At 42.2% G+C, this 13,796-nt stretch overlaps 1 protein-coding gene across 1 annotated transcript in view; it reads left to right on the top strand.

Annotated features, from left to right (window-relative positions):
• LOC139543103 (voltage-dependent calcium channel subunit alpha-2/delta-2-like) overlaps positions 1–12,847 on the top strand; it is a 32,655-nt gene extending 19,808 nt beyond the window's left edge. The window contains exons 3-6 of the mRNA XM_071349276.1: positions 9,231–9,341; positions 9,612–9,690; positions 10,004–10,053; positions 10,158–12,847. Of these exons, the coding sequence (XP_071205377.1) occupies positions 9,231–9,341; positions 9,612–9,690; positions 10,004–10,053; positions 10,158–10,292 (375 nt within the window). The 3' untranslated portion in view covers positions 10,293–12,847. The remainder of the gene's footprint in view (positions 1–9,230; positions 9,342–9,611; positions 9,691–10,003; positions 10,054–10,157) is intronic.
• The last annotated feature ends 949 nt before the right edge of the window (positions 12,848–13,796 follow it).

The raw sequence follows: 13,796 nt of genomic DNA, 5'->3' as shown, positions 1-13,796 counted from the left end.
GTGGAGCTTCTCAATCAGAAATAATATCAGATCCCCAAATGGCCACATTTATAGGCCTACATTTGCGCGCAGGCCAGGTAGCCTAGGCCTACTTCTATGCATAATCAGATGCGCGTCTTTACTCAACATTGACAGGAGCACTACAAACAAAAGACAATGAATAAAATTGACAACTCATAAATGGAATGAAAAAACAAAACTTGTTCCTCACAAGTGTACTGTAGCATCGGTTGTTGCGGTCTGCAAACATTGTGTCCACTACGACAATGATAACGGTAAAACACTATAATATATTTTTTAAATGAATTAACAGAAATTGCCGAAACCATACAAACATTGTAGATAAGAAATGATGGTAAATGTACTACTGGTGATACTGGTGTGCCATCCCCGCGGCCTTTGCAATGGATTAGTCCACTGAGACAGGCGTGAATCAGACAGGTGTCTCATTTGCCATAAAATACATCTCTCACACACACACTTCGGAAAGTATTCAGCCACCTTGACTTTTTCCACATTTTGTTATGTTACATCCTTTTTCTAAAATTGATTAAATATTATTTTTTCCTCAGCATTCTACACACAATACCCATAATGACAAAGCGAAAACAGTTTTTTATACATTTTTGTTTAAAAAAAGCTGAAATACCTTATTTACATAAGTATTCAGACCCTTTGCTATGAGACTCGAAATTGAGCTCAGGTGCATCCTGTTTCCATTGATAATACTTGATGTTTCTACAACTAAATTGGAGTCCACCTGTGGTAAATTCAATTGATTGGACATAATTTGGTAAGGCATACACCTGTCTATATAAGGTCTCACAGTTGACAGTGCATATCAGAGCAAAAACCAAGCCATGAGGTGGAAGGAATTGCCCATAGAGCTCCGAGACAGGATTGTGTCGAGGCACAGATCTGGGGAAGGGTACAAAACATTTCTGCATCATTGAAGGTCCCCAAGAACACAGTGGCCTCCATCATTCTTAAATGGAAGAAGTGTGGAACCACCAAAACTCTTGCTAGAGCTGGCCGCCGGGCCAAACTGAGCAATCGGGGAAGAAGGGCCTTGGTCAGGGAGGTCACCAAGAACCCTATGATCACTCTGACAGAGCTCCAAAGTTCCTCTGTGGAGATGGGAGAACCTCGCAGAAGGACAACCATCTCTACAGCATTCCACCAATCAGGCCTTTATGGAAGAGTTGTCAGACGGAAGCCACTCCTCAGTAAATGGCACATGACAGCCTGCTTGGAGTTTGCCAAAAGGCACCTAAAGACTCTCAGACCATGAGAGTCTCTGTTCTGACGCTGAATACCAAGCGTCACGTCTGGAGGAAACCTGGCACCATCCCTACGGTGAAGCATGGTGGTGGCAGCATCATGATGTGGGGATATTTTTCAGCGGCAGGGACTGGGAGACTAGTCAGGAGTGAGGCAAAGATAAACGGAGTAAAGTAAAGAGAGATCCTTGATGAAAACCTGCTCCAGAGCGCTCAGGATCTCAGACTGGGGCGAAGGTTCACCTTCCAACAGGACAACGACCCTAAGCATACAGCCAAGACAACACAGGAATGACTTCGGGACAAGTCTCTGACTGTCCTTGAATAGTCCAGCCAGAACCCTGACTTCAACCAGATTGAACATCTCTGGAGAGATCTGAAAATATCTGTGCAGCAACTCTCCCCATCAAAGCTGACAGAGTTTGAGAGGATCTGCAGAGAGGATTGGGAGAAACTCCCCAAATTCAGGTGTGCCAAGCTTGTAGCATCATACCCAAGAAGACTCGAGGCTGTAATCGATGCCAAAGGTGCTTCAACAAAGTACTGTGTAAAGGGTCTGAATACTTATGTAAATAGGATATTTCAGTGTTAAATTAGTTATACATTTGCAAAAATGTCTAAAAACCTGTTTTTGCTTTGTCATTATGGGGTATTGTGTGTAGATTGATGGAGGGGGAAAAATATAATAAATTTTAGAAAAAGGCTGTAATGTAACAAAATGTCAAAGGGTCTGAATACTTTCCGAATACACTGTATATTTGCGACTGCTCGACCAAAAAAATCTTGGTCGACCAACAGCCCATCGACAAAACAATCGACAAAATTGTGTCAGCCCTAAAGTCAACACACCGATATTTTAGCAATAAAAAATGCTACATTTTCTCTAAGCCTCATATCAAAATGTGTAGAATAGCATGAGATTAGATAGAAAACTCCACATTTTTCTCTTTGCTTAATGGCAAAATGTTAACAAATTTCTGTCTATGCCACTGGTGATTTAATCCACAGGCTACATGTTTCACCTTGTTTGGTAATTGGCAATTTAGCGCTAGGTTCATTTGGCTGTAACAACGAAAAGGCATCATTCAGCAGGCATTTTGGTAGTGTCACGCCCTGACCATAGAGAGCCTTTTTATTCTCTATTTTGGTTAGGTCGGGGTGTGACTAGGTTGGGTAATCTAGGTATTTTTATTTTTATGTTGGCCTGGTATGGTTCCCAATCATAGGCAGCTGTTTAGCGTTGTCTCTGATTGGGGATCATATTTAGGCAGCCATTTCCCTGCTGTTTTTTTTGTGGGATCTTGTTTATGTGTAGTTGCCTGTGAGCACTCCATAGCTTCACGTATATTTTGCTTTTTATTGTTTTGTGCGTTTCACGTCAATAAATATGTGGAACCCATATCACGCTGCGCTTTGGTCCGAATGTTCTTACGACGATCGTGACAGGTCGGGTGAACATTATTTTGCCCAAACAGATTGTGAACCCAAATGTGTAACTGATTCTAGTGGGGGGGGGACAATACGGTGCCTTCAGAAAGTATTCACACCCCTTGACTTTCTCCACATTTTGTTGCATTACAGCCTCACTTTAAAATGTATTACATGTAGATTTTTTTTACACACACACACACACACAATACCCCATAATGTCAAAGTGGAATTATGTTTTTCAAAAATGTTTGTCAATAAGTATCAACCCCTTTGTTATGGCAAAGCTAAATAAGTTCAGGAGTAAAAATGTGCTTAACGAGTCACATAATAAGTTGCATGAACTAACTCTGTGTGCAATAGTAGTGTTTAACATAACTCTGTACCCCACACATGCTGTACAGTTATCTGTAAGGTCCCTCAGTCGAGCAGTGAATTTCAAACACAGATTCAACCACAAAGACCAGAGAGTTTTTCCAATTCCTCGCAAAGAAGGGCACCTATTCTGCCCTACAAAGCAGAAGAGCATTAACTGCACATTTGGTCAGAAATGTGTTATTGACATTTTTGATGGTGCTTTATCATGTGGAGAAATATCCTGCCTCCACTGTGTTGTTTTGGAGAAAAGGTTACAGTGAAACCACAGAAAAAAATCAGTAACAAACAAAAACCATCACTCACTTCAGTTACTGCCTTTAACCTTGGTTTCACCGAGATTTGGGCTGCAGTTACTACGGTTGACCTAGTTATTATTTATTGTTGTTTGCTGATACAAGTTTCAAACTATATAACACTGACAGCCACATACAAATAAATCTATGAGCACATGTTTTGTAAAAAAAAACTATCATAATGGACATGTATTCCAGTGGGTGTACCAAGCAAGAAGGCAGTAACTGCTGTCTAGGGTCAAAGGTCATGTCAGAGGTCAATATGAATGAAAAATGACATAGTAAGACAACAGATAACTACATCTCCAATGATCAGACTACAATTCATTTGGCTGGAAAATGTAAAAATGTTTAAGTCCTTTTTCTCAGTTTCAATCTATGAGCAGTCTCTGCTCTTTTACTTGGTAGGGCAGTATCGGTAGATGGGTAAAAAAACATTTAATATCCCTTTGAGCATGGTGAAGTTATAAATTACACTTTGGATGGTGTATGAATAGACCCATTCGCTACAAAGATACAGGCATCCTTCCTAACTCAATTGCCAGAGAGGAAGGAAACCGCTCAGGGATTTCACCATGAGGCCAATGGTCACTTTATAACAGTTAGAGTTGAATGGCTGTGATTGGAGAAAACTGAGGATGGATCAACAACATTGTAGTTACTCTACAATACTAACCAAATTGACTGAGTGAAAAGAAGGAAGCCTGTACAGAATACAAATATTCCAAAACATGAATCCTGTTGCCAACAAGGCACCAAAGTAATACTGCAAAATATGTAGCAAAGCTATACTGAAATGCCCCTTTCCTCAAATAACCTCTTTTGCTGCTAGGCAAAAATGGTAGGCATAAATGCAGAAGAGCTTGCCTATGCAGAGTAAGATGATGGCAAGGTTTTGCAAATCAGCCTCAACCACCTGAAAATCAAATGAATATCAATTTTTCTTCAAAAAGGCTTTACAGCGAAAGCACAACATATGATTATGTTAGGTCAGAGCCAAGTCAAAAAATCACACAGACATTTTTCCAGACAAAGATAGGAGTCACAAAAAGCAGAAATATTGATAAAATGAATCACTAACCTTTGATGATCTCCATCAGATGACACTCATAGGACATCATGTTACACAATACATGTATGTTTTGTTCGATAATGTGCATATTTATATCCAAAAATCTGTTTACATTGGCGCGTTACGTGCAGTAATGTTTTGATTCCAAAACATCCGGTGATTTTGCAGATAGCCACATCAAATCCCAGAAATACTCATAATAAACATTGATAAAAGATATAAGTGTTATTCACAGAATTAAAGATAGACTTCTCCTTAATGAAACCACTGTGTGAGATTTCAAAAAAACTTTACGGAAAAAGCATAATCTGAGTACGGCGCTCAGAGCCCAATCCAGCCAAGGAAATATCCGCCATGTTGGAGTCAACAGAAGTTAGAAATAACATTATAAATATTCACTTACCTTTGATGATCTTCATCAGAATGCACTCCCAGGAATCCCAGTTCGACAATAAATGACTGATTTGTTCCATAAAGTCCATAATTTATGTCCAAATAGCCACTTGTTGTTAGCGTGTTCAGCCCAGTAATCCATCTTCATGAGGCGCGAGCACTGCGTCCAGACAAAAACTCGAAAAGTTCTGTTACAGGTCGTAGAAACATGTCAAACGATGTATGGAATCAATCTTTAGGATGTTTTTAACATAAACCTTCAATAATGTTCCAACCGGAGAATTCCATTGTCTGTAGAAAAGCACTGGAACGAGAGCTAACTCTGTCGGGACTGCGCGTCACGAGCCTGAGACACTCTGCCAGACCCATGACTCATTCAGCTCCCATTCCCCCCTCCTTTATAGCAGAAGCCTGAAACAAGTTTCTAAAGAAGGTTGACATCTAGTGGAAGCCTTAGGAAGTGCAACTTGACCCCATAGACACTGTGTATTCAGTAGGCTAAGCTTTGAAAAACTACAAACCTCAGATTTCCAACTTCCTGGTTGGATTTTTCTCAGGCTTTCGCCTGCCATATGAGTTCTGTTATAATCACAGACATCATTCAAACAGTTTTAGAAACTTCAGAGTGTTTTCTATCCAATACTATTAATAATATGCAGATATTAGCATCTGGGACAGAGTAGCAGGCAGTTTACTCTGGGCACGCATTTCATCCAAAAGTGAAAATGCTGCCCCCTATCCCAAACAGGTTAATGTATTTCGCCTTTGAATTGTCTCGCTGAAATTCTTACTCTTTCAAATGACTGCTCGACTTGAACTTGTTTAGTTGTTGGAACTGTGCGTGTCACGCCCTGGCCTTAGTATTCTTTGTTTTCTTTATTATTTTAGTTAGGTCAGGGTGTGACATGGGAAGTTTGTGTGTTTTGTCTAGGTTAGGGTGTGTGTATTGTTTAGGGGGTTTTGTATAGTGTATGGGGTTGTGTTCAGGAGAGAGGTCTAGGAAAGTCTATGGTTGCCTGGTTTGGTTCTCAATCAGAGACAGATGGTTATTGTTGTCTCTGATTGGGAGCCATATTTAAGGCAGCCATAGGCTTTAGGTGATTGTGGGAAATTGTCTATGTCTATGTTGCATGTTTTGCACTTAGTCGTTTATAGCTTCACGTTTGTCTATTTGTTGTTTTGTTTTATTTTTTCTTCTTCTAAATAAAGAGAAGATGTATTTTTCACACGCTGCGCCTTGGTCCTCTCTCTCACCGCAAGACGATCGTGACAGTGCGCTTATATTTTTCTGCTATGTTATAAGTAGTCGCTGAACGTCTGGGGGTGATGCACTTTCAAATGAGTAATTAGGTTTGTGGTATTGAAAGATTCCACCTTCTCCCCTCCTCGGGAAATAATTGTCACGCCTGCTCCCACTCTCCCTCCCTGGTGCTTGAGGGTGCCAGGCTGCCTTTCATTACTCACACCTGTCACCATCATTGGACTCACCTGGACTCCTTCACGTTTTGATTGCCTTCCCTATATCTGTCTGTTTCTTCTGTTTCATCCATGTCAGCATTATTGTCGTTTCCATTTCCCCTGTCCAAACACTGTCTGTATTCTCTTCATGTCCGTGGTTATTAAATGTTCACTCCCTGTACCTGCTTCTCGTCTCCAACGTGGATCCTTACAATAATAGCAGCTCAAACATTGCATATGGCCTTTTTGTTATCTTCCTTTGAAACTTCAAAATAGATCCACACAGCAGACATTGTGGGCTAGGTTAGGAATGCTGTGTTGCACGTGTAATGCTGTATTTTTCATTACATCATTACATCCTCTACCTAAGTTATACAGGTATTTTGCAAACTGCAGACATGCAGCAATGTTTTTTTGGACAGCAGTGGCTTCTTCTGTGGTGTCCTCCCATGAACACCATTCTTGTTTAGTGTTTGATGTATCGTAGACTCGTCAACAGAGATGTTAGCATGTTCCAGAAATTTCTGTAAGTCTTTAGCTGACACTCTAAGATTCTTCTTAACCTCATTGAGCATTCTGTGCTGTGCTCTTGCAGTCATCTTTGCAGGACGGCCACTCATAGGGAGAGTAGCAACAGAGCTGAACTTTCTCCATTTATAGTCAACAAGCCTACCAGACGAGCTAAACTACTTCTATGCTCACTTTGAGGCAAATAACACTGAAACATGCATGAGAGCACCAGCTGTTCCGGAAGACTGTGTGATCACGCTCTCTGCAGCCAAATTGAGTAAGACCTTTAAATAGGTCAACATTCACAAGGCCGCAGGGCCAGACTGATTACCAGGACGTGTACTGCGAGAATGCGCTGACAAGTGACTTCACTGACATTTTCAACCCCTCCCTGTCTGAGTCTGTAATACCAACATGTTTTAAGCAGACCACCATAGTGCCTGTGCCCAAGAACTTCTAGGTAACCTGCCCAAATGACTACCGACCCGTAGCACTCATCTCTGTAGCCATGAAGTGCTTTGAAAGGCTGGTCATGGCTCACATCAACACCATCATCCCAGAAACCCTAGACCCACTCCAATTTGCATACCGCCCTAACAGATCCAAAGATGATGCAATCTCTATTGCACTCCACACTGCCCTTTCCCACCTGGACAAAAGGAACACCTATGTGAGAATGCTATTCATTGACTACAGCTCAGCGTTCAACACCATAGTACCCTCAAAGCTCATCACTAAGCAATGGACCCTGGGACTAAACACCGCCCTCTGCAACTGGATCCTGCCCCCAGGTGGCAAGGGTAGGTAACAACACATCCGCCACGCTGATCCTCAACTCAGGGGTGCGTGCTCAGTCCCCTCCTGTACTCCCTGTTCACTCATGACTGCACGGCCAGGCACGACTCTAACACCATCATTAAATTTGCTGATGACACAACAGTTGTAGGCCTGATTACCGACAACGACGAGACAGCTTATAGGGAGGAGGTCAGAGACCTGGCTGTACGGTGCCAGGACAACAACCTCTCCCTCAACGTGATCAAGACAAAGGAGATGATTGTGGACTACAAGAAACGAGGACTGGGCACTCCCCTATTCTCATTGATGGGGCTGCAGTGGATCAGGTTGAGAGTTTCAAGTTCCTTGGTGTCCACATCACCAACAAACTAACATGGTCCAAGCACACCAAGACAGTCGTGAATAGGGCACGACAAAACCTATTCCCCCTCGGGTGACTGAAAATATGTGGCATGGGTCCTCAGATCCTCAAAAGGTTCTACAGCTGCACCATCGAGAGCATTCTGACTGGTTGTATCGCTGCCTGGTATGGCAACTGCTCGGCCTCCGACCGCAAGGCACTAGAGAGCGTAGTGAGTACAGCCCAGTACATCACTGGGGCAAAAGCTTCCTGCCATCCAAGACCTCTATACCAGTCACATGGAAGCAATAAGGCAAGAGGGGGTATGGTATATGGCCAATATACCACGGCTATTGGCTGTTCTTAGGCACGATGCATCGCGGAGTCATTGAGAGCCACTCTTAAATGTTCTGCTGGTTGGCCTGTTATCTGTAATGAAATGTCCTTCATGTGCTTGCTCAAAGCCAAAAATAGCAAGCACACACATTTTCTTTGGAAAATGTCCTTGTCTATTTCATAGTAGGACGTACACAACCGCAGACCACCTGCAACCACGCCAGCCCAGGACTTCCACATCCGGCTTCTTCACCTGCGGGATCTGAGGAATATTTATATCTGTAATAAAGCCCTTTTGTGTGGAGAAACTCATTATGATTTGCTGGGCCTAGCTCCCCAATGGGTGGGCTTATGCCCTCTCAGACCCACCCTGCCAAGTCATGTGAAATCCAAAGATTAGGGCCCAATTAATTTATTTAAATTGACTGATAAATCAGTAAAATCGTTGAAGTTGTTGCATTTTGCGTTTCTATTGTTGTTCAGTATAGTTGTTTAAGGTCATACAAAGACAGGGTGCAGTATCTGCATTTTATGGGTCATAGGTCAAATCAGTGGTCATGGTTGATATGCATAACACATTACTTCATAATAAGATAATACATCAGTGCATTATCACATATCTACCTACAACATGCTGAATTTGGCTGGACAGCAAATACACTTTAAGCAATTTTTCTCAGTTTCACTGTTTGCATAGTTACTGCTCTTTGCCTTTGTAGGGCATCATAGTGAAAGCCATATTAGGGGAGCAGCTCATATTATTCCCTATATAGTGCACTACTTTTTTACTAGATCCCTATTTTTAAATAGGGTGCCCTTTGGGACATAGACACTGTTCCCTCCTTGCCTGCTTCATTCGTCACATACTTACTTTCTGTATTAATCATTCACTTGCTGTGTTTTGTATTAATGTTAGCACACACTCTTTCTGTTTCTCTTTCTAGAAGACCAATGTCCCGCGAGCTCACTGCAATAAAATTATCATGCTGTTCACTGATGGAGGAGAGAATCGAGCTCAGGACATCTTTGAGCAGTACAACTGGCCCAACAAAACGGTCCGTTTCTCAGAAACTAAACACATACACAAAACACATAAGCTGACATTTCAATCACTATTTCATTGGTAACTTCATTCTTGGAATCCATAAATGTGTCACTAGGGTTTAAAAAATTCCTCCTGCTTATTTCCTCCTGATTACAGGAATCTTCCAAATGGGATTTCTGGTCAAAGGATACCACAATGGATATCACAGTTGGCCGTGTATCTCTGTGTTAATGTCCCAGAATAAAGATGAATGGGTTCTTTGAATTCTCTTTCTCCTAAGGTGCGGGTCTTTACATTCTCTGTGGGGCAGCACAACTATGATGTCACACCCTTGCAATGGATAGCGTGTGCCAATAAAGGTGAGTGGGATCTGTGCAGGGCTATTTTTCCTAACCATCAGTGAAGATCCCTCTTGTCCAAAAATAGATGCAGTAGGGAGTTGTAACAAAATTGCCTTTTTCATTTCCTTGTGCCCTCATAAACATGACACTTGTCTGCTTAAGAGAAGTTACTGTAGTCTTTCAGTTTATAACCCTTAGCCTAGTTTATAAGCGCCTGATACACAACCTCCATCTTCACTCTCCCTCATCTGTGCCATAATTGTGAGCTCTGTTTCTCATCCTATCTCTCTTTTTATCCCCCTCTCTCTCTCTCTCTCTGCTCTCCCTCTAGGTTTCTATTTTGAGATCCGCTCCATCTGTGCCATAATCATTAACACCCAGGTGGGTTTGTCTAGTGCCTCTTACACAGCTGATCCTGGGTCAGCCAGTTCTCCTCCTGGCACTGCTTCCTGGAATTGTTTGCTATTCCTGTGTGTTGTTACCAGGAGTACCTGGATGTGCTGGGCCGCCCCATGGTCCTGGCAGGCAGCCGTGCCAAGCAGGTTCAGTGGACCAATGTCTATCAGGATGCCTTGGTGAGGTCACCTAGCTCAGAACATTCAGCTATACCTAATCTATAGCCTGAATGCCAGTCTGTTTGTGCTATCATGCCAACTTCATTGCAGTCAGTCGCTGTTTGGTATGACATTGAGTGACAAGGAGTTGGCATGACAGCACAAACAGACTGGCACTCATGCTAATTCATCTACATTGGACTTAAAGGGCGACTGCATGTCCTGCTTTGGCCAAATTCTTGTCGTCAGGTTTGCTTGATTATGAGCTAGCTAGCTAATGTTAGCTAGCAGGGATAAAACCTTTCTTCAGGTTCAACGATAGCTATGCAATTCTATCTCTGACATTACCAATAAGCAAGAGGCTATGTATTTAGCTAGTTACACCACAGTATCACAGCCTAGTATCATAGCGGCATAACCTACAATGACATGTAGCTGTTTGACGGTTGACAGCCCAAGAAGAAACTAGTCGGATGTAATCCATATCCTGGCCATCTGCCCAAGATTGTTGAACAACTTTCTGGAAGCCCATTTTCTCTAGAGCAGCTACTAACCACACGTCTTGTCTGGGGATGAGGTTCCAGTGGGCGAGTTCGTTTTGCGCAGTGGTGGAAAAAGTAGGCTACCCAATTTTTATACATGAGTAAACGTAAAGATACCTTGATAGAAAATGACTCAAGTAAAAGTGAAAGTCACCCAGCAAAATACTACTTGAGTAAAAGTCTAAAAGTAATTGGTTTTAAATATACTTAAGTTTAAAAAGTAAATGTAATTGCTAAATATAAAATGTATCAAAAGTAGAAATAATTTCACATTCTTTATATTAAGCAAACCAGACGGAACCATTTTCTTGTTTTTTTAATTTACGGATAGCCAGGCTCACACTCCAACACTCAGACATCATTTACAAATGAAGCATTTTTGTTTAGTGAGACCACCAGATCAGTGGCAGTAGGCATGACCAGGGATGTTCTCTTGATAAATGTGTGAATTGGACCATTTTCCTGTCCTGCTACTTTTGGTTTGGTTTGCTGCTATTGTTGTTGTTTGCTTGGGACAGCGTTTCCTCTCCTTGTGCGCAGTCGTCCATGTCACCTCGTGTTTTGTACAGATGACTCAAAGCAGTCAACGGAAGAAGGCCAACGTTGTACAACATTTTGTCTGCTACATGAAAAAAATGTATCTCTAAATGTTTATACAGTGGGGAGAACAAGTATTTGATACACTGCCGATTTTGCAGGTTTTCCTACTTACAAAGCATGTAGAGGTCTGTAATTTTGATCATAGGTACACTTCAACTGTGAGAGACGGAGTCTAAAACAAAAATCCAGAAAATCACATTGTATGATTTTTAAGTAATTAATTTGCATTTTATTGCATGACATAAGTATTTGATACATCAGAAAAGCAGAACTTAATATTTGGTACAGAAACCTTTGTTTGCAATTACAGAGATCATACGTTTCCTGTAGTTCTTGACCAGGTTTGCACACACTGCAGCAGGGATTTTGGCCCACTCCTCCATACAGACCTTCTCCAGATCCTTCAGGTTTCGGGGCTGTCGCTGGGCAATACGGACTTTCAGCTCCCTCCAAAGATTTTCTATTGGGTTCAGGTCTGGAGACTGGCTAGGCCACTCCAGGACCTTGAGATGCTTCTTACGGAGCCACTCCTTAGTTGCCCTGGCTGTGTGTTTCGGGTCGTTGTCATGCTGGAAGACCCAGCTACGACCCATCTTCAATGCTCTTACTGAGGGAAGGAGGTTGTTGGCCAAGATCTCGCGATACATGGCCCCATCCATCCTCCCCTCAATACGGTGCAGTCGTCCTGTCCCCTTTGCAGAAAAGCATCCCCAAAGAATGATGTTTCCACCTCCATGCTTCACGGTTGGGATGGTGTTCTATGTACTCATCCTTCTTCTTCCAAACACGGCGAGTGGAGTTTAGACCAAAAAGCTCTATTTTTGTCTCATCAGACCACATGACCTTCTCCCATTCCTCCTCTGGATCATCCAGATGGTCATTGGCAAACTTCAGACGGGCCTGGACATGCGCTGGCTTGAGCAGGGGGACCTTGCGTGCGCTGCAGGATTTTAATCCATGACGGCGTAGTGTGTTACTAATGGTTTTCTTTGAGACTGTGGTCCCAGCTCTCTTCAGGTCATTGACCAGGTCCTTCCGTGTAGTTCTGGGCTGATCCCTCACATTCCTCATGATCATTGATGCCCCACGAGGTGAGATCTTGCATGGAGCCCCAGACCGAGGGTGATTGACCGTCATCTTGAACTTCTTCCATTTTCTAATAATTGTGCCAACAGTTGTTGCCTTCTCACCAAGCTGCTTGGCTATTGTCCTGTAGCCCATCCCAGCCTTGTACAGGTCTACAATTTATCCCTGATGTCCTTACACAGCTCTCTGGTCTTGGCCATTGTGGAGAGGTTGGAGTCTGTTTGATTGAGTTTGTGGACAGGTGTCTTTTATACAGGTAACGAGTTCAAACAGGTGCAGTTAATACAGGTAATGAGTGGAGAACAGGAGGGCTTCTTAAAGAAAAACTAACAGGTCTGTGAGAGCCGGAATTCTTACTGGTTGGTAGGTGATCAAATACTTATGTCATGCAATAAAATGCAAATTAATTACTTAAAAATCATACAATGTGATTTTCTGGATTTTTGTTTTAGATTCCGTCTCTCACAGTTGAAGTGTACCTATGATAAAAATTACAGACCTCTACATGCTTTGTAAGTAGGAAAACCTGCAAAATCGGCAGTGTATCAAATACTTGTTCTCCCCACTGTATATGATATTTGGTGATTAAATGCTATTGATATTTTTCACTTTAGCTCTTTGTGATTTGTGTCCCTTTGATTTAATACTATTGTGGTGTGCAGTGCATTTGATAACTTCTGTTTCATAGTACTGTAAGTTTTATGACTAACCTCCACAATTGAAATATTATACACACACACAGTGTACAAAACATTAAGGACACCTTCCTAATATTAAGTTGCACCCCTCTTCCCACCCCCCTCTTTTCCCTTCGAACAGCAAGGTGTCGAAAGCGTTTGACAGTGATGCTGGTCCATGTTGACTCCAATGCTTCCCACAGTTGTGTCAAGTTGGCTGGATGTCCTTTGGGTGGTGGACCATTCTTGATACACACGGAAAACTGTTGAGTGTGAAAAACACTGCAACGTTGCATTTCTTGACAAAAACCGGTGCGCCTGGCACCTACTACCAGACCTCATTCAAAGGCACTTAAATATTTTGTCTTGCCCATTCACCCTCTGAATGGCACACATACACAATCCGTCTCAATTGTCTCGAGGCTTAAAAATCCTTCTTTAATCTTTCTCCTCCCCTTCATCTACACTGATTGAAGTGGATTTAATAAGTGACATCAATAAGGGATGATAGCTTTCACATGGATTCACCTGGGCAGTCTATGTCATGGAAAAAGCAAACGTCCTTAATGTTTTGTATACTCAGTACATACATACATACTCTTAGAATGGCAGACTAAGGCCTAGTTTTCTGTGACATTTTAGAGGCAGAAAGTATGAATAGGAAG

This window comes from Salvelinus alpinus, chromosome 2 (genome assembly GCF_045679555.1).
Source record: "Salvelinus alpinus chromosome 2, SLU_Salpinus.1, whole genome shotgun sequence".
Lineage (NCBI taxonomy): Eukaryota > Metazoa > Chordata > Actinopteri > Salmoniformes > Salmonidae > Salvelinus > Salvelinus alpinus.
This window is presented reverse-complemented; position numbering and strand designations above follow the sequence as displayed.